The sequence below is a fragment of the Vicia villosa genome, linkage group LG1 (assembly GCF_029867415.1).
Source record: "Vicia villosa cultivar HV-30 ecotype Madison, WI linkage group LG1, Vvil1.0, whole genome shotgun sequence".
NCBI classification, from domain to species: domain Eukaryota; kingdom Viridiplantae; phylum Streptophyta; class Magnoliopsida; order Fabales; family Fabaceae; genus Vicia; species Vicia villosa.
The window spans coordinates 127,914,378-127,939,820 of NC_081180.1; the positions used below are offsets into that span (position 1 = coordinate 127,914,378).

Sequence of the window (25,443 nt, forward strand, 5' to 3'; positions counted from 1 at the left end):
TTCTTGAACAAAAAAGTTGCATTACACAATAAGTTTCCCCATTAAAAACAACCATTCAACACTCATACAAAAGTCACAAAACCGTATCATGATTCATGACAAACTAATCCTACTTCTACATCAACAAATATATGTAGTTTCGGGGAACAACAGTATCACATATCATACATACTACATTAGTAACTATCGATTATATCAAACGACATGACTTACAAAAACATATACACCGCGCGTAAATTAACACAAATCAGACAAGTCAAGTTCAAACGAAAAAAATAAATTAGCGTATTTTCCCGAGTTAACATCATGAATGGACTGATATGTCTGCGTTTGGATGCTGGATGATGTTTGGAGGAGCTGTTTTTGTTTCTGTATCCACTTTTGGTCGGTCTGTGGTTTTGTAAGCGCCATTGCTGTGGCGCCGCGTGACTTGGTCCTTGGTTTTTTCAGCGAGAGGGTTAGTATTATAACCGCTCTTGACGTGGTGACTACCAGTGCTGTGACGTCCTCGATTACAAACTTCACGAGGCTGTGAGTTCACAGCATCACCGAAGGTTCTTCTACGATTCAGATTCAGTTTTGGTGACTTCGGGCGTGTTAGTGGCAGCTGACATCATAGAAAACCAAATGAATAATTTTTCTAATAAAAGTCTAAATATGATGCTAACCGATTATTTATGATGCTAACCTTCTTGAGTTCGGTTTTAGGCGGAGGTGCCTCATAGTAGAAACTTGGTACCGGTTTTGCTCTAATTACCAAGTTCTTTCTCATCTGCTTGATTGCTGCTTCTTGCTCTTCCTATGAGCGTTATTATGATAAACAAGTAATCTAATCAATTTTTATACGACGAAGCTAAAATGGACTAGTTAAAACATAGGCTCTGTCGTATTGGGGGTTAACAGTTTCAAGTAAGAAGATCACTAATTCACTATACCTTTTGTCTTGCTTCATACTGGCTTTTTTCCTCTAGAAGAGCTCGGTTTTTCTCCTCTAACTTGAGATAAAACTGAAAAGATTAAACGAAAATCTGTTTAACATCTATTTAACATGCATTATAGTTTACTATCTGTAAGACAAATCTGTACCTCTCTACGTTTTTCTGCACGTTCTGAGCTTCGAAATGTAGGGGCTGAACCATGAGTTACCTTTGATCTTGCAGTGCGCATTGACACAGCACTAATATTTGAGGTTAAAGAACAAATGATATAGAGTAACAGTTGTATTATGACATATAGAAGAATCACTTTTGTTATTGGTATTCATAAAAGGGTTATAAGTTTAGAAGCATCACTTTGGCAGAGATTCTTCTAGTTTACCTAAAATTTAGATCTGTGTAGAATAAGCCATCAAAAAGTTCAAATTTAAAAGGATACGAGGAAGCAACCGACCAATTATCCTCATCGTCGTAGTTCTTCTTATCACCATTATGCAAGGGCTTAGCTGAAGAAAAAGGCGAGTTTTGCTGAAAATGAAAAAACTTTTGCATATCAGTAATTTCAATACTGGTAACATACAAAACAAATACGTCTGCAAATCCTAGCTCAACTGGCACAAGCAATAAATACATAAATCAGTTACCACAAAGTATTAACAAATTATCAACCCTTACAAACAAAACTCTTATCGCTATTTGTTTGCAGTTTCATGCATATAACCTATGCCCGATCATTCCATTAAGCATCCTTGGCTCGATTCTTAGAGTACTAAACTTCAATTTCAAAATATGGCGCGACACGAAGAACATCAATTACCTGCGAATTCTTTGACGAGTAAGGCGACGAGTGCATATTGTTAGCATTTGGCGACAAGTTCAGACGAGTTACAACAGCTTCAGCAGTATCAACAACACGCGTGTAAGATCCATTCTTTTCAGTAACCGGATCCGATGGTTTCATCGGGCTCAACTCTTTGTCGTCACCCATCTTCTTCACTTCATGTTTCTCATTCTCCTCTACCGGCAACTCGGTATCACACTTCGTTATTTCAGCAGTCAAAATGTCCTTACTTTCACCGCAATCCTCAACAAACAAATCGACATCAGCACATTTCTTCACCTCACGATCCGCAATTTCGGAAGAATCATATCCATTCTCATTACCACTTTCATTTGAAACTTTTGTTACACCATTTGGCTTATTCTCCTCAACTTCCATTGCTGTAACTTCTCTCCCCATGACACTACATAATATAGGACTAATTCATCAGAAAAGAGATTACACTTACAGCAAAAAAATTGGTAATTTCAAACAGATCCAGAACACCACATGGTTCAACAAGAAAATGAAACTCATATAAACAATTTTTCACAATAGTTAATTAACTAACTAATTAACATGATTAATTCTGATTAAGGCAATTTTAACATAAACCTTAAAAAGTTCAAATAATTCATGAACTAACTTCAACATGTTCTTAACCAGGTGAAAAACATAACCCTTGTAACAGGAACATAACATAGGAAGAAATCAACAAATGAAACATAAAAATGGAAGACAAACTCACATGAATCAGCTAAGAAAGTGAAAAAATAGAGTAAGAAACAATAGAAGCTCGATCTAAGTTAGATCTCTGATGTTGTTGTTGTTGTTGTTCTTGAGCTACTAAGTTGTTTTTCTGTGTGTTTTTGTTTTGTGTGTTGTTGTAGGTGTGAGTGGGTGGGTGCCAAATAGAAACAAAGTCCAAAATTTATGTATCAGTGTCAACTATATTATTCTTTTGCTTTTTTTTCTCTCTCTTGTGTTTCTTCCTTGGTTTAATTTAAGGTTTATTTATAGATCTGTTTTCTGGTTTTTTTTCTAACTAACGACGTTGTTTTTTCACCCTAACTTTTTTTTGATTAAGATTTCACGCCGTTACTGACGGTGGAAACTTATGTTTCTGCCATAGAGTGACGTTAAAGGCAGATGAAAATAACAGAAAATAATTAAAAAATGTGTGTTTATTTGGTAAACACAGTAAAATTGATGTTAAGAAAATGGAAATGGAGAGAGATAGGTATAAAGAGAAGAGAGTTGTGATAAGGATATTGGACAGATAAGGTGGGAGATTTGGTCTTATAGATATATCTAAATATGGAAAAATAATTACAATCATAAAATTAATATGTGCAAGAAAATATGTTGATGCATTCCTCAATTATGTATTTTTTTTTAATGTGCAAGTAATATTTATTCTTCTCAATTCAAAATTTTGAGTTTGAATCATTTTTTAATTGGTTCAGTAGTGATTAGCGTTGAATTTGATAGGAAGGATTACGGTTACGGGGTTAAAATCAGTTGATGTCAGAACCAACCTCTAAATTAAATTAATCGATCTAATGAACTAAATATTAGTGGTGAAAACAAAAAAAAATGTTAATGTTTGCTTCTATAAAAGCTTGCAAAAAATAAAGTAGGACGAAACATACAAATTAGAGGATATATATATATATATATATATATATATATATATATATATATATATATATATATATATATATATATATATATATATATATATATATAAATCCTTGGACGATATAATAAAAGAGCGGTCAAAACAGACATATTTGGCGGATCAAACCCGTTTTGCCCCGCCTTTGCAAAGTAGTGTTAATTTTTTCAAAGAAAAACATTATTGTACATAAATTAATTTTTAACTTATAAAAGAATAGTCTTATATATAATTATATAAAAATATAAAACACACCCTATTTTTTTATTTTTAGGCTCTATTTGACAAAATATATTTTGAGTTTATAGCTTATAATTTATAAGCCCGTATGATAATAAAAAACTTATTTGGTAACAATTTTTTTATCACGAGCTTATAACTTATTTGATTAGCTTATAGCTTATTTTTTAGACGCTATTTTAAATAGCGTTTTAGCTTATAGCTTATCATTTTTCTTCCATTAATATCCTTATAAGTTTTAATTATTTTAAATGTGCATTTAGTTATTAATTAAGAAATGTATTTTTTGTGTCATTTTATATTTATCAACTAGTTAAACTGCTAATTTATCAAATACTTTAATTAACTTATCAGTTATCAGTCATCAACTAGCAACTATAAACTATTAGCTATTAACTATTAGTCATCAGCCATAAGCTATTAGCCATCAATTATAAGCTAACTTATCACTCAACCGTTAAATTTATCAAACAGAGCCATAACTCATCGTTATGTATTTAATCTATGTATAGTTCAAATAGATTGTTTATTCAATAAATTAAAATAATATTTTTCTCATTATAAATTATAAATAGCAAATTTAAAAACAAAATAGAAGAGAATGAAAGGAAGTGGCTTTTTATTTGGGTAACATTGTTGTTTTTGTTTCTTGAAAGTAAAGCAACAAATTAGATATTAGTACAATCATAATGATTAAAGGTCATAATCAGGGACAGGTTTAAGGAGCAATCTCTCAGTCTGTCCTATGATGCTAATTAATCAAGAGGATTAAGAAGGCATAACAATATTCTAGCTGTTGAGAACGATGAAGGCAAAGCAATTCTTTTTTCTTTCTCTCATTTGACCAAACATAATTAAAGGTTAAACATCTAATTAGTACTAATTGAGAAGGATATGCAACCTAGTTCACGCAATTCCATCTAACTCAATATTTGTCCTCAAGAATATTATAATAGTGTGAAATCATGTGACAGAGTAAATGTAATATTTATGTCACTCGTGAATATGTCCTTTCCTCTTTCTCACAAGGTTGATGCTTCATAAATATGTATAGTGTATTTTTATCAAAACAATACTCTCACCACCATAATGATGTATAAACAAAAAAAATATACATATTTTTATTATAAATTATAAGAAAAAAATCAACTTTATTTTATTTAAAAAATATATTCTTTTAAAAATAAAATAAAATGTAAATTATATTTAATTTACTTTTTTTTCACATTTTTCTCTTCCATTAAGAATAATTATTTGGATTTTTTATATATTTCCATAAAATATATTTAAAAAGAAAAAAAATTAATTTTTGTTGACAAATATTAAAATATTAACTTTTTTATTTATAAATTATTAGAGGGAGTAGATTAGCCTTATATTAATATTAATTCATCTGCGAAATTTTTTTTTTTTGACTTTCTATGAGTTGTTATAAATGATGAACGACCTTGAAAATAATAAAGTTTGATATTTTAATAAATTTTTAACTTTTTTTTTTGACAGAATAAATTTTTAACTTGAAAATAATAAATTTTGACATTTTAATAAAATTTTATATTCAGTCTATTTTTTTACTTAATAAAAACTATTAATGTTATTTTTGATAACTGAAACTTTTATTGAAATTAAAATAAAAGTAATCAAACATGATATATGATATATAACATAGTAGATTAAATACATTATAACATTAGAGAAAATTAGTCTAGCAATGCTATATGTTATTATTTCTACCTTTTCCAAAAATAAACTTAAGTTCAAGATATTCTCTTAATTCTATCAGTTAATTTTATGAAATTCACCACTTTCTCATTGAAAAAGATTTTATCGGTCTATTGAATATGTTCTATTTTTTCGAATGGATCGGTAAGATAAATAATTTTTTTTTCTATTATTCATGATTCTCCCATTTTATAATGAATGATTCAATCATTTCACACATATTAAAAAAATATAATAATTAAAGAAAGAGAATGATGTTTTTACTAAATTACCCTTTATCATATATTGGAAATAATGAAAATGGTAATAATTAAAAGGTACAAATGAAAAAATGGATTAATTTACATTGTAAATTGAAATTGGTAATTCATTTTGGGACACTTGTTTGTTCCAAATGGATAACTCATTATGGGACAGGGGGAGTACTATCAAGGGCATATATATATATATATATATATATATATATATATATATATATATATATATATATATATATATATATATATATATATATATATATATATATATATATATAAAAGAGTTGACCTATTTAGCCAAACGCTGGTACCAGGCACAAGGCGCTTGCTTCAAACCATAGAGAGATGTTCGCAAGTGACACACATAATCTGGGTGACGAGGATCACGGAAACCCAATGGCTGATGCATATAGATAATTTCATGAAGATCACCATGTAGAAGTGCGAATGGTCGCAGATTTCACCATTATCACATTGAAAACATTTGACACTTTGAGAAAACTGTGTGTGAATTTGGTTTGAGAGAGAAGTGAACATTTCAAAAACTTGAGATTTATTTGTTAGAGGAAACGTTTATAGAAAATCAGAAAAATCATCCAAAAATAAAATATAATAACGATGACCAGCTGAACTCAAAACTGGTGATGTCCATAAATCACTATGTAAAGTATCAAAGGGCATCATAGTAACATTATTGGATGAAACAAAAAGCAGCCAAACATGTTTGCCAACCACAAAAAGCACAAACTATCCTAGAATTTAAATTTTCTTAATTAATGAACTTATTGCTACCAAGAGACTACAAAGCTGAAGAATCAGGATGTCCAAGATGACTGTGCCTAAGACTGTAAGCAAGACCAACAAAATGATAGAAAGTGGTAACTAGGTAGAGATTGTCAAGGCTATCACATCTCATGAGTAGAATCCTCGTTTGAAAGTCATTAACCGAATAATCAAAGGGATCAAAAGAAACAAAAATATTATTGTAAGTACTGAGTTGTCGCACAGAAATCAAATTTTTAACAATTTGTGGTGTGTGCAAAACACGGGTAAGGTTCAACGACTTGTGTTTATGGGAGGTGGGTAGAGTTAGGGGTGGCAAACGGGCATGCCCGCCCCGTTTAGGCCCGCACCGCAAAAGCCCGCGAAAAAACGGGGTTGGAAAAGTGAGGGCGGGGCGGGGCGGGAAAAACCCGCAGGCATTGAATCTTTTAGGCCTAAAAATAGTAAAATTGTATGAAAAGCTAATGCCCGCAAAAAAATGGAGCAGAGAGGGGCGGACACATTATAGTGAGCGGGCCTAAAATCTTATCCCGTCCCGCAAAAAAGTGCGGGCAAAACGGACTTTCTCCACAGGTCAGACCCGTTTTACTACCCCTAGGTAGAGTTGTATATCTAAAAAATTTATATCAGGATCAAAATTTTATATTTGCTGATAGATCAATGTTAAGGAACCCTAGATCTAAGAGTACATAAAAAGACAATAAAATAAAACAACTTTTCTTCTTGATTTAAAATGGAGGCTGCATACAATTATATAGTAGGGTTTCTAGTACTAAAAGGGCCATGGGCCATAAAGGTGAAATGATAAAAATAACAAAGACATAAACTACCACTAGATGCACCTCCCTAATTTAATATAAAATCTCTTAGCAAAACAGATTTCTTTTTAATTCTGTTGGGCCTAGCTGTCTTCATAACATTACTCTGTGGCCCATAAAGAACCTTGTCCACAAGGTTCAATGGTACTGGGCTTGTTGAGGATCCGCTGGTGGGCTGGAGTGGCAAATCCGGTGGCCCAGTATTAACCGCAACTTCACGTGGGTGGGAGAAGGCTACTGACATGGGATTTCGTGTCCTTGGAGATAAGGCAATCTGGGGAGGATAAGGGGAAATCCGTGTGAACGGTGGAGATTGAGTCTGTGGGGGGGTAATCATCCCTTGGGCAGAGTGTGCTGGTTGAGAAACGTGTGAAGGAGGGATACAGCTGTAATTGGGAAACACGCGTGCCACTGTCTTGGGAAATGGGATAGTAACGTTAGAGACCCCAGGGGTAAAATTGTCCATACCGCCATTTGTACTTATTAAAGTAGTTGATTTGTGAACTACTAAGTCATTTGCACTTCCCACTTTCTGCTGCAGATTGCTTTCGCCTTCTCTATCCTTAGCGCTAGATCTCACTTTCAGTTCCTCTTCACATTCACTTTCCATGTTCCTTTTCCGGTGTTCTAAACCCTCTTCCTCGCAGCTCTCGTCGCCTCCTGTCTCGGACAACGCACATGGGGATCTTCTTCTGGGTAAGGACTGTAACTGTTGTTTTCCGTTTTGATTGGTGTTACCGTTCACCCTCTTAACTGGACACTGATCTGTGTTTTCTGGGTTATCCCTCTGTGTTCGCAGGTCGTTGAAAACGGACAGATCCGGACCTGAAAGAGGTCGAAAATCCTGGTTCGGATCGTCGCCGTAGTATTTACGCAGCAGCGATACATGAATCACTGGGTGGATGCGCGATGAGGACGGTAGATCTAGAAGGTAATCAACGGAACCTATGCGTTTGATGACTTTATAAGGACCAAAGTATCTCTTTGCTAATTTCTGTGACTGACGCTGAACCACTGTTGTTTGACGATAGGGTTTGAGTTTCAAGAGGACTAGATCGCCTTCCTGAAAGGTACAAGAACGTCTTTTTTTATTTGCTTGTTTCTCCATAACTGTTCTGCTGCGTTTCAGGTGTGACTTAAGCTGTGTTAACACGTTATGTTGTTCTTGCAAGGTGTGGTGTAAAGACTCCTCCGGTGCCGAACCTGTAACATAATCCATGAGCTTTGGCGGATCACGTCCATACAAGGCTTTGAAAGGCGACATCTGAATGGCTGTGTGTTCGGATGTATTGTACCAGTATTCGGCCAAATGCAGAAATTGATGCCATTTGCGGGGATGATCTCCAGCAAAGCAACGCAGGTATGTCTCTAGTGAACGATTTACGACCTCAGTTTGCCCGTCTGTCTCAGGATGATAAGCAGTGCTGTATTTCAGGTTGGTGCCTTGGAGCTTGAAAAAATGTTTCCAAAACTTGCTCAAAAACAATGGGTCGCGGTCAGATACAATGGATCTAGGGATGCCGTGGAGGCGAAAGATTTCAACGGTGAAACGTGCTGCCAGATCGCGAGCTGTGAAGTGTGTCGGAAGAGGTAGAAAATGAACAAACTTGCTTAGACGGTCACAAAGAACCCACACAACAGTGTGACCACTCGAGTTTGGTAAGTTTGTTATAAAGTCCATTGTAATGTCTTCCCAAACCCTGTCTGGAATAGGAAGTGGTTGTAACAGCCCCTTTTGTTTCTGAGTTTCATACTTGTTCTGTTGGCAGTTGGTACAATGTTTAACCATGTTTTTCACTGCGAGGTACACGCCGGGCCAGCAGAACGAAGCGCGCAACCGAGCCAAAGTAGCCTTAACCCCTGAGTGGCCTCCTTCCGGTGTATGATGGTATTCTGTCAAGATTTGATGGCGGAGATTCTCCAGATCCGGTATGTACACTCTGTTCTTGAAATATAGTAACCCTTGTGATATTGCATACTCTTTGCCATTCTGAGATGCCAATTTTAGTGTTCTCAAAGGTAGATGGGCCAAACCTAAGTTCTAAATCTCTAGTGAAAGATCCCCAAGTAGTTAACAATCGATTTTGGTGCATCCATTTAAACCAACTTAAAGCATCTCCTTTCATATAAAAGGAAACAAGTGACAAGCGATTTTCCGGTGGTAGGTTGTAAAAGCCAAAATACTGATCCGCTTGAAAAAGCCATTCTAATGGATTTGACCCATCAAATAATGGAAGTTCTAGCTTAGGGGAGCGCATTGGGGGCAAAACGGGAATTTGTAGCTGCTGCTGGTAAGGGTCTGGTTGAGGAAACGGGGGTGGTATGGTTTGGGTGGGTATGAAAACAGATTGGGGTTGTATATAGCCAGGGGTAGAGGTAAAGTGTGGGGGTGGTGGTGCTGACGTCAGCATGGTGTTTGCAGAAACAGTAGGTTGGGGTGTAGAAAAAACATGGCTGTTGGATGCTCTAAGTGGTGAGTGTGCAGCTGCGAGGGTCTGTATGAAAGGGGTAGAACCAAACGAAATAGTTGCAGAACTGTGTGAAGTACCTGAATGTGATGGAGATGGTGCAGCAGCTGCTGTCACCAAGGGCTGTTTCTCACGTTGCAGACCCGCTTTCTGAATTGCAGCCATGAGTGCTTCAAATTTAGCGTTTTCGTCTTCTCTTTCTGAATTCAGCCGTGTGTAAATTTCCCCAACTTGCTGCGATATAGAGGCAGAAATTTGAGCGAACCTTACATCAAGTTGCTCTTGAGTTTCAGCCATAGCATTGTTAAGGTTAAGAGTGGATAGTTGGAGTGCTTCTTCCAAGATTTCTTTGGAAGAAGGGTTAGGAGGTTTTGGTGGAGCCATGGAAGGATTGAGACAATATTGATGAAAGCACCAATGATAGATCAATGTTAAGGAACCCTAGATCTAAGAGTACATAAAAAGACAATAAAATAAAACAACTTTTCTTCTTGATTTAAAATGGAGGCTGCATACAATTATATAGTAGGGTTTCTAGTAAGGGCCATGGGCCATAAAGGTGAAATGATAAAAATAACAAAGACATAAACTACCACTAGATGCACCTCCCTAATTTAATATAAAATCTCTTAGCAAAACAGATTTCTTTTTAATTCTGTTGGGCCTAGCTGTCTTCATAACATTTGCACTCTCTATGTCCGATTAATTTTTTGAGGGCTTTTACATATTAACATTAAATTTTACAACTTTTAAATTTTTAAAAATGTAGAATTTGTCATTCTTGTTCCATTCTGCTCTCATTTTGCATGTGATTTTTTTCAACCGAAAAAAATTGCAAAATGAATGTGAAAATGGGATGTTTAAGCTAAAGTGCACGTCAATCTTCATTTCATGAATATATAGTAGTTACCTTATTGACATAAAGTTCTGTATTTATGTATATGTCTGAATCTGATAGCCCTCTCATTCTATTCACAAACCACAAGCTTCATTCTAACGATAAAAAGTAACATCATTCACAAACCTCAAGCTTCATTCTAACGATAAAAAGTAACATCTTGAAAACATACTCTTTAATTAATGTTAGGTGTATCATCAATTAATGAAAAATACATTTTCTTCTCTATTCGTAAATGATGAAAATTATTTCCCAGATTATAGTGAAATCAGATGCTAACATTTTACGATTTCCTAGCAAATACAAAAACCTTGATTTTGATGTACTACTATATTTTTTTGTACCTTTGTTAACTTGATATATTGTACTAGCAAATACAACATTTCTTAGTATCTAGAATTTTGGTTAGGTAAAATCATTTTAAATTAATATATATAAGGACATAATATTGAATGATTGGAACATATCCAATAAATTTTAGAATAAAAGAGCATTCACAACCAAAAAAAATTAGGTAAATTATTAATTTACTATTTCAAAAAGATGACAACACAAGCACACTCAATTGGTGTTGCAGGGGAAATTTGTGGCCAATTTGCCTAATTTAGTGGCTAAGTGATTAGAAAAGTATGAAAAAATATACATATTTATTAAAATAACATCGATACTCTTTTTAATTTTAAAATATATATGTAATTAAAGAATTTTTTAAATAACAAAAATAAAATTATAATTATAATTTCATTTATATCTACGATTTTTAACTCATTACAAATTAAAAGGAGGTCAGCGCCATTTTAATAAACCTCAAATATTTTTAAAAAAAAAAAATATCAGTGCCATTTTATTCATATGAAAAGTGAATATGATTTTTCTAAAAAGTATTATAAATATATTTTTGATGAGTCCAATTCTTTTATATATAAATCATATATAAATAATTAGATTTAATCGAGTTTAAAGATGAGTTAGGACTTTTAAAAAAACTTGTCAACCGCTCAAATTCATTCACGTTAATTAGAAAATATCACTCGAATTGTCTACTTATTTAATTATTTTATTGCTTTTTTATGTATATTTATTAAAAAATATTTTGATAAAATGAATACCTTGATTGATCTATTTTTAAAAATACATATTTTAGGGACCATTTTGTTTGAATGAAAAAAAAGGGGGTGAAGTCAAACCATCAAAGAAGAATTAATTGGCAAGTTAAGTTTAATTTTTGAAAATGGAGTGGCTCGTTTGGCAAAGCAAAAACACCTTTTTCATTATAACTTATTTCAAAATGGAAGGTACACTTTTTCTCATCTTCTTCTAAAGTGCACTTCACCTTTTGAATTTTGAAGTTGCAAAGGAGGTAAAGAAAAGCTATCCCATTCTTATCCCATTTCAAATTTCTCAATTAATCGTTCTATACAATTTAGGTATATTAGGAATTACTAGTGATAAATTAACTATCAGTTACTGATTATGTATTAATTGTGAACCAAATAAAGTACTAATGTGTAAATGAAGAATGGTGCCTTAAATTAGGTAGTTCTTGGAAGTTATGTGGAGAACCCTTGTTTCCTAATATATTTGTTTAATAATGTCATGTATATGTTTGTAATTATTTTATTTAATGAAAGTTCTGAAACTTTAAATAATTAGATGGTATAGTGAATGTTGCAATTATTTTATTTAATGAAAGTAAATTCATCACCTATATATTTTTTTGGGTTTTACCTCATTCATGCATGCCCTCATAGTTAGGCATATAATTTAAAGTTCAATACCAACCGGGTGATATATTGAGATTTTTTTCTTCCATTTTTGTTTATCTATATTTATTTTTAGAGGGTCAAAATTACTAGTGTACTGAAGAATTTGGAAACTACAATTAAATCTAATAAGTGCAGGAGATTTAAAAATTGTTTGCAAATGTAAAAGTAATGGATGGTACTCAATTGATTAAGCAACGCTTAGTTTGTGGTGGAGGGGACCATGGTCCAATTCTTACAAACACTATTTAGCGTGCGTTTCATTCAACAAAATTAGTTGAAAGTTAATTTGAATTAAAAATGAGATAAAATTAATTCAAATTAAAAATGAAATATAAATAAAATAACTTATATTTAAATATATTCATGTAAAGTGAGCTAAATAAATAATAAATTTAATTTTTATGTTTAAAATCAAGGATTATAAATTCTATTTTCAATTATAATTAATTATAAAGGTATAAAAGTTTTAAATTGGATGAGTTTATTTAGAGTTTCAATTGGAGTCCGTTAGTGTAAGATTGATCTTCTGAATTAGTCCTTTCCAGAGTCGGATACCAAATTTCAAAAAATTTATAATTTTGAAGATATAATCAATTCTATTTTATTATAATAAAATATATTAAAATTAATTCTATATTTTTGACTTTTTTAACATAGATATCAATCATACACTTTATTTCGTGGTAGATTTAAAATTGATTGGTGAATAGACGATGATGAACACTGTACACTGCAGGGGATTCAAGCTTTCAATGCAGCAGAGCATAATTGACCTGTAAGATTAACACTCAAATCAATATGAGATTAAGATGAAGTGAAAAGAGATTTGAATTAAAATTATCAGTGAAATGCCACATTTTTCTCTTTATATAGTAGCACAGTTATACCAGCACACGAAATTGACGGTGTATCATGTGACAGACTGTCTGATTGATGTGAACGACGTGAGATGATCTAAGTGTTGAGATCGTCTATCTTTCTCTTCAGCGTATGATTCAATGTGTCGTTCGTTTTTAAATTTTCATTATTGGACCTCCTGGACCATCTAGAACACACTTAATTGAAACTCGTTTGTTGGGATCACGATTCACACAATAAATTTAGGAAATTTCTTTACCCACCTCCCTACTTTCTTGGTCACCTCCGGTGAAAAATCCAAAATACCCCTAACTTCGGAAATGCATTTCCGAAATGTTTTTTTCTTAAAAAAAATTTGTCTTATTTCGGAAATGCACTTCCGAAAACATGTTTTCGGAGATGCATTTCCGAAAACACCCCTTTTTTGGGTTTTCGAAGATGCATTTCCGAAAACACCCCTTTTTGGGAGAGGGGTGTCTTCGGAGATGCATATCCGAAATATTCCAAGACCAAATTGGTCTTGGAATGTTTCGGATATACACTTCCGAAAGAATTCAATAATTATTAAAAAATTAAAATCAAGGTGAATCAATACAATTAATAGGTATAAAATCAAGGTGAATGAATAAAATGATTGTGAATCAATAAAATCAAGGTGAATCAAAATTTCCTAAACAATTTTAAATATTTTACTAACTTATATAAATCAAAAACATTTTAATTTCATAAGTAAATTTTGAATTAAATATAATTAAATATAAAATTTATTTATTAAATAAAATTAAGACAAAATCTTTTTTTAATTTTTTAAACTAAATAAAAATTATAACTCATTTTTAATTATGAATCAGAATACAAATATAAAAAATATATAATAATAATTATTAATTTTGTAAGTGAAATATATAAATATTTAATATATAAATATATAATAATTATTATATAAATATATAAATATATAATAATTATTATTAATTAAAACACTCATTTTTTAAATTTTTATAATTATTATATAAATATATAAATATATTTATAATTAATATATAATAATTATTATATAAATATATAAATATATAAATATATAATAATTTTTATAAATATATAATTATTATTATTATTATATAAATATATAAATTAAAACACTCATTTTTTAAATTTATTTTGTAAATATATAAATATATAATAATTATTATAAATATATAAATAATAAATTATAACTCATTTTGTAGATGAAATTATTTTAATTTTTTTAATTAAAATTATTTTAAATTTTAAAATATGAATCAGAATAGAAATATATAATAATTATTATTCATAACTCATAAATTATATCAAAATATATAATTATTATTATTATTCATTACTCATAAATTACATCAAATTTATGATATGTGAATTAATTAATATCCCAAAATTTTTAAATTTTGGGATTTTTAATTTTTTTTTTTTTCGGAGATGCATTTCCGAATTAATCAAAATCTTAATTTTTGGGATTTTTTCGGAAGTCCACTTCCGAAATTTGGAAAAATTTAGAAAAAAAAATATTTCGGAAATGAATTTCCGAAGCAGGGGTAAAGTGGGGTTTTCGCTGGGGTGACCCCCATAAAGAGGTGGGTAAAGAAAAAACCTAAATTTAAAAATCTAACTTGAAAATTAAAATTAAACAATTTAACATTTAACAATATATAAAAAAGTCATTAACACACGCATCAAAAAAATGCTTCTTAAGCACAAATAAAATCATGAAAGAACTATCAACTCCTGATTGGGTGAGGGATTGTAGAAAAGTAGGTGTTGGCAAGAATAGAGCTAGCAGAATATGGTTAACGATAACAATATGGCTATCAACCCCCTATCCTTTTCCACTTTATAAAATTAAAACTGTGGAAATGGTTGAGCGTAGGCAATATTTCCTCACTCAAGTGTAATTTTTATGATTTTTGTAAAATTCCGGTGAGAAATCTTGATTAAGTTTCACTTGGTGGAAAATCTTTCTTTTCTAAGCCTTTCTCGATTTTTGTAAGCGGATTCGAGTATCACTAATACTTGTTTAATAATGAATCTTGCTTATAAAAAAAAATTATCAACTCATAAATCAGAAAATACAATAGATCAGAACCCTAAAATTGTGCATATTGAGAAAGACCGTAACTACTGCGATGTATTTATTCTTAGTTATATTTGAAAAACTTTTTAATATTAATTTTTAATAAAAATAAAAAATATATTAAATTGAATTAGAGAGATATTGAAATCCGATACAATCCGATACAATCCGATACAATGTATAATATCAAAATAAGCAAAACATATAATTAGTCTACCAATTTGAGTACACAAGTATATATCTTATTCCTACCTTCTCTACAACATGGACATTTTTATTATTTTTCCAAAGGCAAAAAGTACAGAATAGCACGACCAATTATTATTGGCTTATTGCTAAGTGATGCACACACGTCAAATTAAATTATCTTAGACTAAGGAAGAAAAGTCCTAAATGGGTCGGTTGTGGGGAAATATAGACCATACAATATTTCCTTTTACTTGACTTCCCTTTTATTGGGACCTCCTCTATCTCTACAATTGACTGATTGCTAGTTTACCAACTCATTTATGAGTTTTCTTCTATTTTATACTATCATATTTATATTTATTTTATTTTATATATTTTATTTTATAATACTAATATGATATTTTTTATTAAATATGCACTCGTTTTGTTTCAATTAATCTAAAACCGTAAGTTATTAATTTATTAGTTTTTTTACTCAATTATTAATTTATTAATAAGAGTATCTTTGACTACATATTTTATTATAAAAATCAGCACATCAAATTATTCAATGTTTTTTGTTCCGTGCACAAGATCTTCTACATTTCTTTAAATATAAGATTTTTTTTCTAAATATCTAAACAAATTAAGAAAGTTCGTACTAGTAAAAAATTATTAGTCCATATTGTTTTTAGGAGGATATTTAAATATAATTCTTTAGGTGTAGTTTGTACTATTTTTTAATAAAAATATATAAGTGTATAGTACATATGAATTTTTTCTTATTTTTACTTTTTAAATGATATTGTCATATTTTTATTGACAGATAGCATAAACCATGTTAGAATAATAATGTAAGTGTGAGTAAGTGGGAAAATAATCTCACTGGATAAGAACGTGATGACTTGAACATTCATAAATGGGAGAATCCACTCACCTATCACCTTAAAGTTTTGGGTGAATAAGTGGTGTGTCTCTCACAAAGGTGCCTAGCTCTACACTATGTATCAATGCTCCCTAGTGAAAACTCCTTTAATAAATTAGTATCACGAGCCTTTGGTTTTGAAAAAGAAACTGACTTACTTGTATCAAAATGCCTAAGAAGTGATGTTCAGTTGCAATGTGTCAATGGCGATACAAGTGTGAGGGGAACATTGTGGACTCACACTTGAGGGAGGGTGTTAGAATAATAATGCAAGTGGGAATAAGTGAGAGAAGAAATTTTATCTCGCGAAGACACAATTTAAAAGAATATGCTCAACAAATTCCACATTGTCATTATAGAATGGGCATGAGGGATCTAGAAGCATACATTTTTTCCTTAAATTTCGTCTAGTAGGCAAGATGTTCTTGGTAGCTTTTCATATAAAGTTGTGCACCTTGTTAGTGATGGGAGTTCTACATATGAGATGTCAAAGCTTTTGGTGTTGCACATTTGATGTGCCAAGATGCTTTTTCACTTTCTCGGTCATGTACAAGTGATATGCTGATCTAACTGAATATTCGCCGTCTTTTTGAAAAATGTCATATCAACTCATCTTCTATATTCTGATTCGAGACAAGAATACTTAGAATAGAGGGGACTTCATGAGGAGCAAAACACAATTCAACAAGTTCCCCGTTCCAACATCCAATACCGTGTTCGATCAACTCACAAACTCTTGTTTCCCTTCCCAGACTTCCTACTTGAGATAGAACCTTAAAACCTGAATTACACAGAATCCACCTGTCCTTCAGAACTATGAGAGGAAGAAAAAAAACTTTAAATTTAAATTAAAAAGACTAATTCTATGAAGGACAAAAAAAAATATAAGAATCAAAGGTGTAATTAGGCATAACATTAATAAATAAAGGTGATACTAACAAATCTAAAATAATTAATATTAATATAATGAATACTGTTAATTAAAATTAAAATTACAAATTTCATATTTAAAATATAAAATCATTTGAGGTAGAAATCTCTTAGGAATATGGTTGGACATAACACCACTTTACAAAATCTGACTCAGAGAAAAATTACTTTCATTATATTCAATTGTCAGATTTAACAGACGTTTAAGATTTAAAAAATTAATATAAAGAACACTTTCCTCAATCATTTTTTGATACACTTATTATTTAAAAATTCTATAAAAAGAGATTCTTGCCAAAAATAATTTTATTGTGATTATTATATGAGAATAATATTAATACAATGTCAATGTAAAGTTTTTTTACACACTCAACCAATAGAAAATCAATAATTTGTCATGTCATTAAAAAAAATTTAAAATAAAAGTGTGGTATAATTAGATACATAGTTGTGATTGATTGACAATGTAAAACTATTTTACAATGTCAGTATATCACTTGTTTTCTTTTATTATAGTGATGGAAGTTCTTCATATGAGATGTCAAAGTTTTTGGTGTTACACATTTGATGGGCCAAGATATTTTTTCACTTTCTCGGTCATGTACAAGTGATACGCTGATCTAACCGAATATTCGCCGTCTTTCTGAAAAATGCCATATCAACTCATCTTCTATATTCTGATTCGAGACAAGAATATTTAGAATAGAGGGGACTTCATGAGGAGCAAAACACGATTCAACAAGTTCCCTATTCCAACACCAATATCGTGTTCGATCAACTCATAAACTCTTGCTTCCCTTCCCAGACTTCCTACCTGAAATAGAACCTTAAAACCTGAATTACACGGAATCCACCCGTCCTTCAGAATAATGAGAGGAAGAAAAAAAACTATTTAAATTTAAATTAAAAAGACTAATTTTATGAAGGACAAAAAAATATAAGAATCTAGACATAGCATTAATAAATAAAGGTTATACTAACAAATCTAAAATAATTAATATTAATGTAATGAATACTGTTAATTAAAATTACAAATTTCATATTTAAAATATAAAATTATTTGAGGTAGAAATATCTTAGGAATATGGTGGGACATAATATCACTTTACAAAATTTTATTCAGGGAAAAATTACTTTCATTTATAAACGTATATTCAACCGTCAGATTTATTAAGATTTAAAAGTTTAATATAAAGAACACCTTACTCAATATTTTTGATACACTTATTATTTAAAAATTCTATAAAAACTAAAAAAAATTCTTGCCAAAAAATTTTTGTGATTATTATATGAGAATAATATTAATACACTGTCAGTCTAAAGTTTTTTACACACTCAACAATAGAAAATCAATAATTGTGATGTTATTAAAAAAAATAAAAGTGAGGTATAATTAAATACATGATTGTGATTTGTTGACAGCGTAAAGCTATTTTACACTGTAGTGCATCACTTGTTTTCTCTTATTATATTAGTATTAAAATATTTACCACAAACATACTTAATATTTATTTAGGATATTATCGAAAAATATACTTCAATTGTATTTTTTTATTTAAAATAAAAATTATCTAAACTGTAAATATTTTTCAAAACTAAAAGAAAAAATTTAAAATAAAACTTCTCAAAAATTAATATTAGTTTTAAAATAATCAAAAATATAAATTATTTACTCATCTTCCTAATATTAAAATTATTTTTATATAAACTAATTTCATATAGTTTAAAAAAATCAATTTTAAAAAATTAAATTATGATTCAAAGAGCGTTGTTTTTTTAAAAAAAATATATATAACTTTTTTTTTTGTGTAAGCAAGGATATATTAATAAAGAGAACTAAGGCCCCACATAGTTTCTCTTATGATGTAGTGTTGTGGATGTTTGGTTTTTGGTCCTTTTTGGTTTCTAGATCTTTTGGGCTGGATCCTTAGTGATCGCCTTGTATTGTGATGGTTTTTGAATTAATCAAATCAAATTTTATTGATTGAAAAAAAATTATTTTTGGCAAGAATATCTTTTTTATAGAATTTTAAATAATAAGCATATCAAATTTTTTTTTTTTTTAATAAGCAATTGAATATAAGAAATCGCACTAGGGGTGCAACCTTTACAACGAGAACACACTAGTTAGTAATGTTACAAAGTAATGGTAATTTATACCAATCATAAAAATCGATCCTACTCGAAGGTTCCCTCCTACTAACCCATCTCCAAGAAAAATACATAATATTTGATATCACCTCGTCATGACTAAAAGAACCGCTATAAAAAATGATTGTGTTTCTCATGTTCCAAGTACACCAAATTAAAGCTATCGATATTGTGTTTATAATAGCTTTGATGTTGTTGTTTGTCACCTTTTCTTGAATACTCCCGAAGTTCTTGAATTCCTCATTAGAAAAATTTGCATCATCTTCCAACCACAAATAAATTATATTCCAAACCTCCTTTGTTACATGGCATTGGTAGAAAAGATGATCCAAAGATTCTGGATAATTAGAACAAAAAGGGCAATCAATGGAAGGTAAGATTGGCACACCTCTATTAACAATTTGATCCTTTAGCGGTAGTCTTTTGATGAGAAATCTCCACGAAAAAATCTTGATATTTGCCGGAATGGTTGTCTTCCAAATGACATCCAATAACTTGATGGTGGAGCTTGGCCAAGCTATCTCTTTTGCACTAGACATCAAGTGCGAGACACTAGACACCGAGAAAGCTCCATTAGAGGTGAGATTCCAATGGAAATCATCCTTAGCCGTTATGTCCAACGCAACTCCTTGAAGAAGCACAATTAAATCCCTAAGTTCGTCACCAATTTCCTTGCTCGTTACGGACAAGTTGATTAAATTGGCATTCGGGACCAAATGAATCAAAACCTCATCACCAAAGATGGCTTCCCAATTCCACAAAATGTCACCATTGTTCGGATTAAGAATATCCTTCACCACACATAAATTGTTGGTTGTACGATCAAACAAGTGCGGAGAAGAAACACAGAGCGGTTGATCGACCAACCAACAACTATGCCAAAAGAGAACATTATTACCTTGCTTTAAATCACATTTGATCCAATCGGTGAACCCTTCACCCAAATCATCCTCTTTGTAGTCATTAAGAATAATGTCTCTCCACCATCTAGAATCATCCCGATTTATAAGATCCTTGCTAGCGGCTAACACTTTTATCTTCGGGTTATGATATCTCAAGAGTAAGAAATTACTCCATATTGCCTTATCCTCCTTTAGAATTCTCCACTTCCATTTTAGAAGAAGAGATTTGTTCATTTCTCCCACATCTCTAATGCCTAGCCCTCCTTTTCCTTTGGACTTGCAAATATTCTCCCATTTTACCCAATGGATGCATTTTGATTTTGCGTTCCCACACCACAAAAAGTTGCTAAGAAGGCTTCTTATCGCTTGAAGAATTTTTCTCGGAGCTTTGTAGAAAGAGAGAGTGAAAATAGGGATAGCATTAAGCACGGAGCCAATAAGAGTAACCCTCCCTCCTATGGATATGTTCCTTCCCTTCCACTTGGATAATCTATATTTTATGTTGTCAATCACCTCTTGCCACACCTTTTTCTTATAAGCCCCTTCGCCCACCCAAATTCCAAGGAATTTAAACGGAAAGCTTCCTTTTTTGCAAGCAAAAAAGTTGTCGCGGATTTGATGTACCAATCTCCAATGTGGTTTCCAAAAAAGTTACTTTTATGGAAGTTGATCTTCAATCCGGAAACTAACTCAAAACCTCTTAACAACACTTTTAAACTCCAAAGATTATCATAAGTGGGTTCTCCTAGGATAATGGTATCATCCGCAAATTGTAAAATATCCACAAAGTCATTTGCTCCATACTTGAATGGCTTAAAGTCTCCCACCTCCACCGCTTTCTTGGTTAGAGCGATTAAACCTTCCATAGCAAGGACGAATAAGAAAGGTGATATGGGATCCCCTTGTCTTAAGCCTCTTTGAACCTTGAACTCTTTCGTTGCACTTCCATTTATCAAAACGAACATGTAATTGGTAAAGATACTAGACTCCATCCATTTCATCCATCTTTTGCCAAATCCCATTCTCCCCAAAATCCACCTTAGATAATTCCAAGAAATCGAGTCATAAGCGTTTTCGAAATCTACTTTAAGAAGTAATCACCCCCTCTTCTTCTTTTTTGCCCAATCAAGAATTTCGTTGACCATAAGCACCCCATCCATCATACTTCTTCCTAGAACGAAAGCGGTTTGATTGATAGAGACCAATTTATCCACAACACCTCTCATTCTCGCCGCTAACATCTTTGCTATAATCTTATATAAGCTCCCCACTAAACAAATTGGCCGGTATTCAAACAAATCTTGCGGATTCTTCTTTTTAGGAATGAGAGCAAGGAAGGAAGAAGTGATGGATTTAACAAGGGTACCTCTATGATAGAAGTCGTTGCAACACTTCATGACATCTCCTTTGATTAGGTACCAATACTTTTTGAAGAACTCCAAAGAAAAACCATCCGGCCCCGGGCTTTTGTTTTCGTCACACGACCAAATAGCTTCCTTCACTTCATCTTCCTCGAAAGGTTTCTCTAAGGCCGATGAGTCTTCCGAAGATAAAGAGTTAAGATTGATCCCACTAAGCTCCGGCCTACTAGGATTTTCTTCTTTAAAGAAGTTTTCTAAATGCTTGAAAGTGAACTTTTTAATGTCTTCTACACCTTCCAATCTTCCCTCCGAAGTGGCAATGGAACAAATAGAGTTTCTTCTTCTTCTATCTTTTAAGGAGTTGTGAAAGTAACGAGTGTTGTCATCACCTTCGGAAAGCCAAAGTTGCCTCGACTTCAATCTAAGCAAGCCTTCTCTCTTATTGATGTTGTCCCAAAAATCCTCCGCCACTCTTATTCTTTTTACTACAACATCTTCCGGAATGTTACCTGCAAAATGAACAAACACGTTATCTAAAGAATGCAACTCTCTCCCATCATTGTTGATTTTGAGGTCTATCCACCCATAGACATTCTTGCTCCACCAAGTTAACCGGCTTTTGAGAGTTTTCAACTTTTCCACCAAGCAATAATCACCTCTTCCTTTTATAACTATCTTCTTCCACTCCTCCTCCACAAAGGTGTCCAAATCCTCATGATTGAACCACATATTGTTGAACTTAAAAGGTTTGGGACCCCAATCCTTTCTATTGTCTTTCAACCAAATAGGAGCATGATCGGACACATCCCTCTCTCCAATATATTGGCCCTCCACCTTCCAATCTTCAATAAAGCAATCCGATAGGAGAAATCTATCAATCCTACTCATGCATTTGCCATTACTCTTAATCCAAGTAAACTTGCCTCCTATAGTAGGAAGATCCACCAACTCCATGTCCTCTATAAAGTCTTCAAAGCTCGATATCTCCCTCCTATAGCTACGAGTAGATATCCCAATTCTTTCTTCTAAAGAGGTGATAGAATTAAAATCTCCTCCTAAGCACCAAGATCCTTTAGAGTTGTTGTTTTTGAACTCACATAACCTATCCCAAGACCTTTTCCTCTTGATTAAATCACAAGATGCGTAAACGTTCACAAAGTAAATAAGTTTACCTTCCTTCTCCACACAAAGACCTAGAAAACCCTCGCCTCGGAAGCTAAAGGCTAGATTGAAGAGATCTTTTTTCCACATCGTTAGAATGCCTCCCGATGCCCCGTTGGCATCCAAGTGTGACCACTCCACATGATTATCACCCCACATTTCTTTTACAACATTAAACTATACGCCACTTAACTTTGTCTCTTGAATGAAGCAAATATCGACATCCCCTTTTTGGACGTGGTAGCCAACTCTCTTCCTCTTGGCTCGACTTCCTCCTCCTCTCAAGTTTAAGGAAAAAATAATCATGGGGATGATCGAAAATTGGTCCCCGTCTTCACTACTTCTCCTTTGGTGTCCCTATATTCCATCTCCTTTACTTTTTCTATTGGATCAAAATTATCGGAAATGTTCTTGATGCCCAACTTAACCATTGAATTCCACAACCCCTCCGCCGCCTTGTTGAGCACTCCATTAGATATTCTTTTGTTGCAATTTGTGATATCGGTACTTGAAATTGACTCACAAGTTAAAGGTAATCCTCCTGATAAATAATTCGGCTTCAAAAAAAGCATGTTCTTGTTGGACTGAGAGGAGACTCCTACCATACTAGAATCCTTCCCTTCTTGTAACCGAATCTCAACTAGGTAGATGAAATTTTCTGCTTGATCCCCTATATCTAACACCTCTCTAATTTTCTTCCTTTCCTTTTTACAATTCTTCACTCTTTGGCAATGCTCATCAAAGCATAAAATCTGTTTTCCTTTGTTCACATGATCCTTCTTCTTGAAATTTTTAACAACTTTCTTTATGGGCACTGCAAAATTCTTTGATACTTTTTTGTTGTTTTTGATGTTTAGAGACTGGCCTTGCATGCATGCTACGTCTGACTCTGAAGATCTCTTGGACTCTATCACGCCCTGGCCCACCTTTAAATTTAAAAAACCCATATCCTCTTTTGTAACTTTTGAAAAATTCATCTCCTCTTTTGTCGTTTTGCATTTGACCGTGGGGACCACTTCGTTTACCTGCACTTGATTGCTGACTCTCTCCAAAACCGCTTCCTTAATAGAATTCTCCGCCAACTCATCACTTAATGAAACGTTTTGATTTAAATGATTATTAAAAATAACCATTCCTCCTGGTCCCACCCTATCAACATGCAAGTTAAAAGGTCTTTCCTCTTTTGCTGGTAGCGCAGACGCGATAATCTCCTTCTCTCTGCCTAACATTTTCTCCGAAATAGGATCTGAGGTACAAAGATTGTCTGAAAGATTAAGGGATTTCTCCCCTAAAAGCTCTAAGCATTTAATGTTTCCTGTAAATCCTCTTCTTCTCTGTGAACCGTCACTATCGATTTGCAGGTTTTCGTCTCTGATGTCGACATCACAATTAATGCCATGGTGCAGATTCCTAGGCGTGCAGTTGTTCTGTTTCGACCGGCACCGCGGCGTATCGTCTTCTCCTCCGTGGAATCCCTGATTAGAAGCCGTGTTATCTCCGACCGACGATGAGCCGCAAGAAGATAGATTAACATCTGATTCTCCCGATGCCCAGGTCTTTTCTTCGATGATTAAAATGTTGTACCAATCTCCATCTATATTAACCCTAACTCTGCTTCGAATTAAATCCAGATGGTCTGTGAGAATCATAACTCTGCAAACATCCAAACGATTCTCCTTTTGTTTCAGGGTTTGAGGATTCATCATCTTCCCATAATCTGCTAACAGGGTGTTCAAGAATCTTTCGTTTCTGGAAAAACAAGGAACACCATAGATGGCCACCGAAGCAACTCTAGCACATTCAACATCTGTTTTCTTCCATCTTCGCACTTTTTCAAACCAGAAGTCCAACCAATCTTTCCCTTCAAGAATCAACGTTTCAAGCTCTCCTTCCGCAATCTCCTCAAGCAGACATAAGCTTGGACCTAGAGCTGTTGCCGACACGGTGAAGATCCCATCCTCCAATAAGTTGTTTGCCATTGCGTAAGCATCTCCTACTCTTCTGGTTACTCCAACCTTTGCTTTGTTGAATCTCAACATCTCTGATTCATTAGAAGTAAAGAATAATGATTGACTGGCTGTATATTCCTCCACAGGTTTCGACTCAAAATTTCCTTTAATGATGTCTGCGAAGGACTTCGAAGAACCCTCACCTCCCCCAACCTTAGTAGCCATTGTGGTGTTTCTGTCAGCGTTAGCAGAGAAACTCGCCCTTTTAGGTAATATATTCATCTCCTGTTTCCTAGGATTAGCAACAGGATTGTTGATGTTTCTCAAATCCTTCCTTTTAATCCTTGAAATGTTGGCACTAAGCTTAGTGCCATCAAGCCAAACATTGTCCATTTTTGTCTCCAAGTACTTCTCATCTGCTACGTTTACGAATCTAACGAACCCAAATCTTTGACCGCGCCAATCCCTTTTTGGAGGTATAACAATTTCTTCAATCACTCCCATCTCCTTGAACTCAATGAAAAGGTCTCTAGCACACCATTTATC

The 25,443-nt window shown here is 32.7% G+C and overlaps 1 protein-coding gene across 1 annotated transcript; it reads right to left on the reverse strand.

Moving 5' to 3' along the window:
• LOC131644158 (protein WVD2-like 1) lies at positions 1-2,734 on the reverse strand. The gene is made up of 7 exons (XM_058914578.1): positions 2,504-2,734; positions 1,753-2,179; positions 1,375-1,463; positions 1,087-1,177; positions 936-1,007; positions 689-799; positions 1-607 (listed from the first exon to the last, which is right to left on the reverse strand). The coding sequence occupies exons 2-7, from the start codon at positions 2,173-2,175 to the stop codon at positions 305-307; spliced, it is 1,089 nt and encodes a 362-aa protein (XP_058770561.1). The 5' UTR covers positions 2,176-2,179; positions 2,504-2,734; the 3' UTR covers positions 1-304.
• Positions 2,735-25,443: the final 22,709 nt, after the last annotated feature.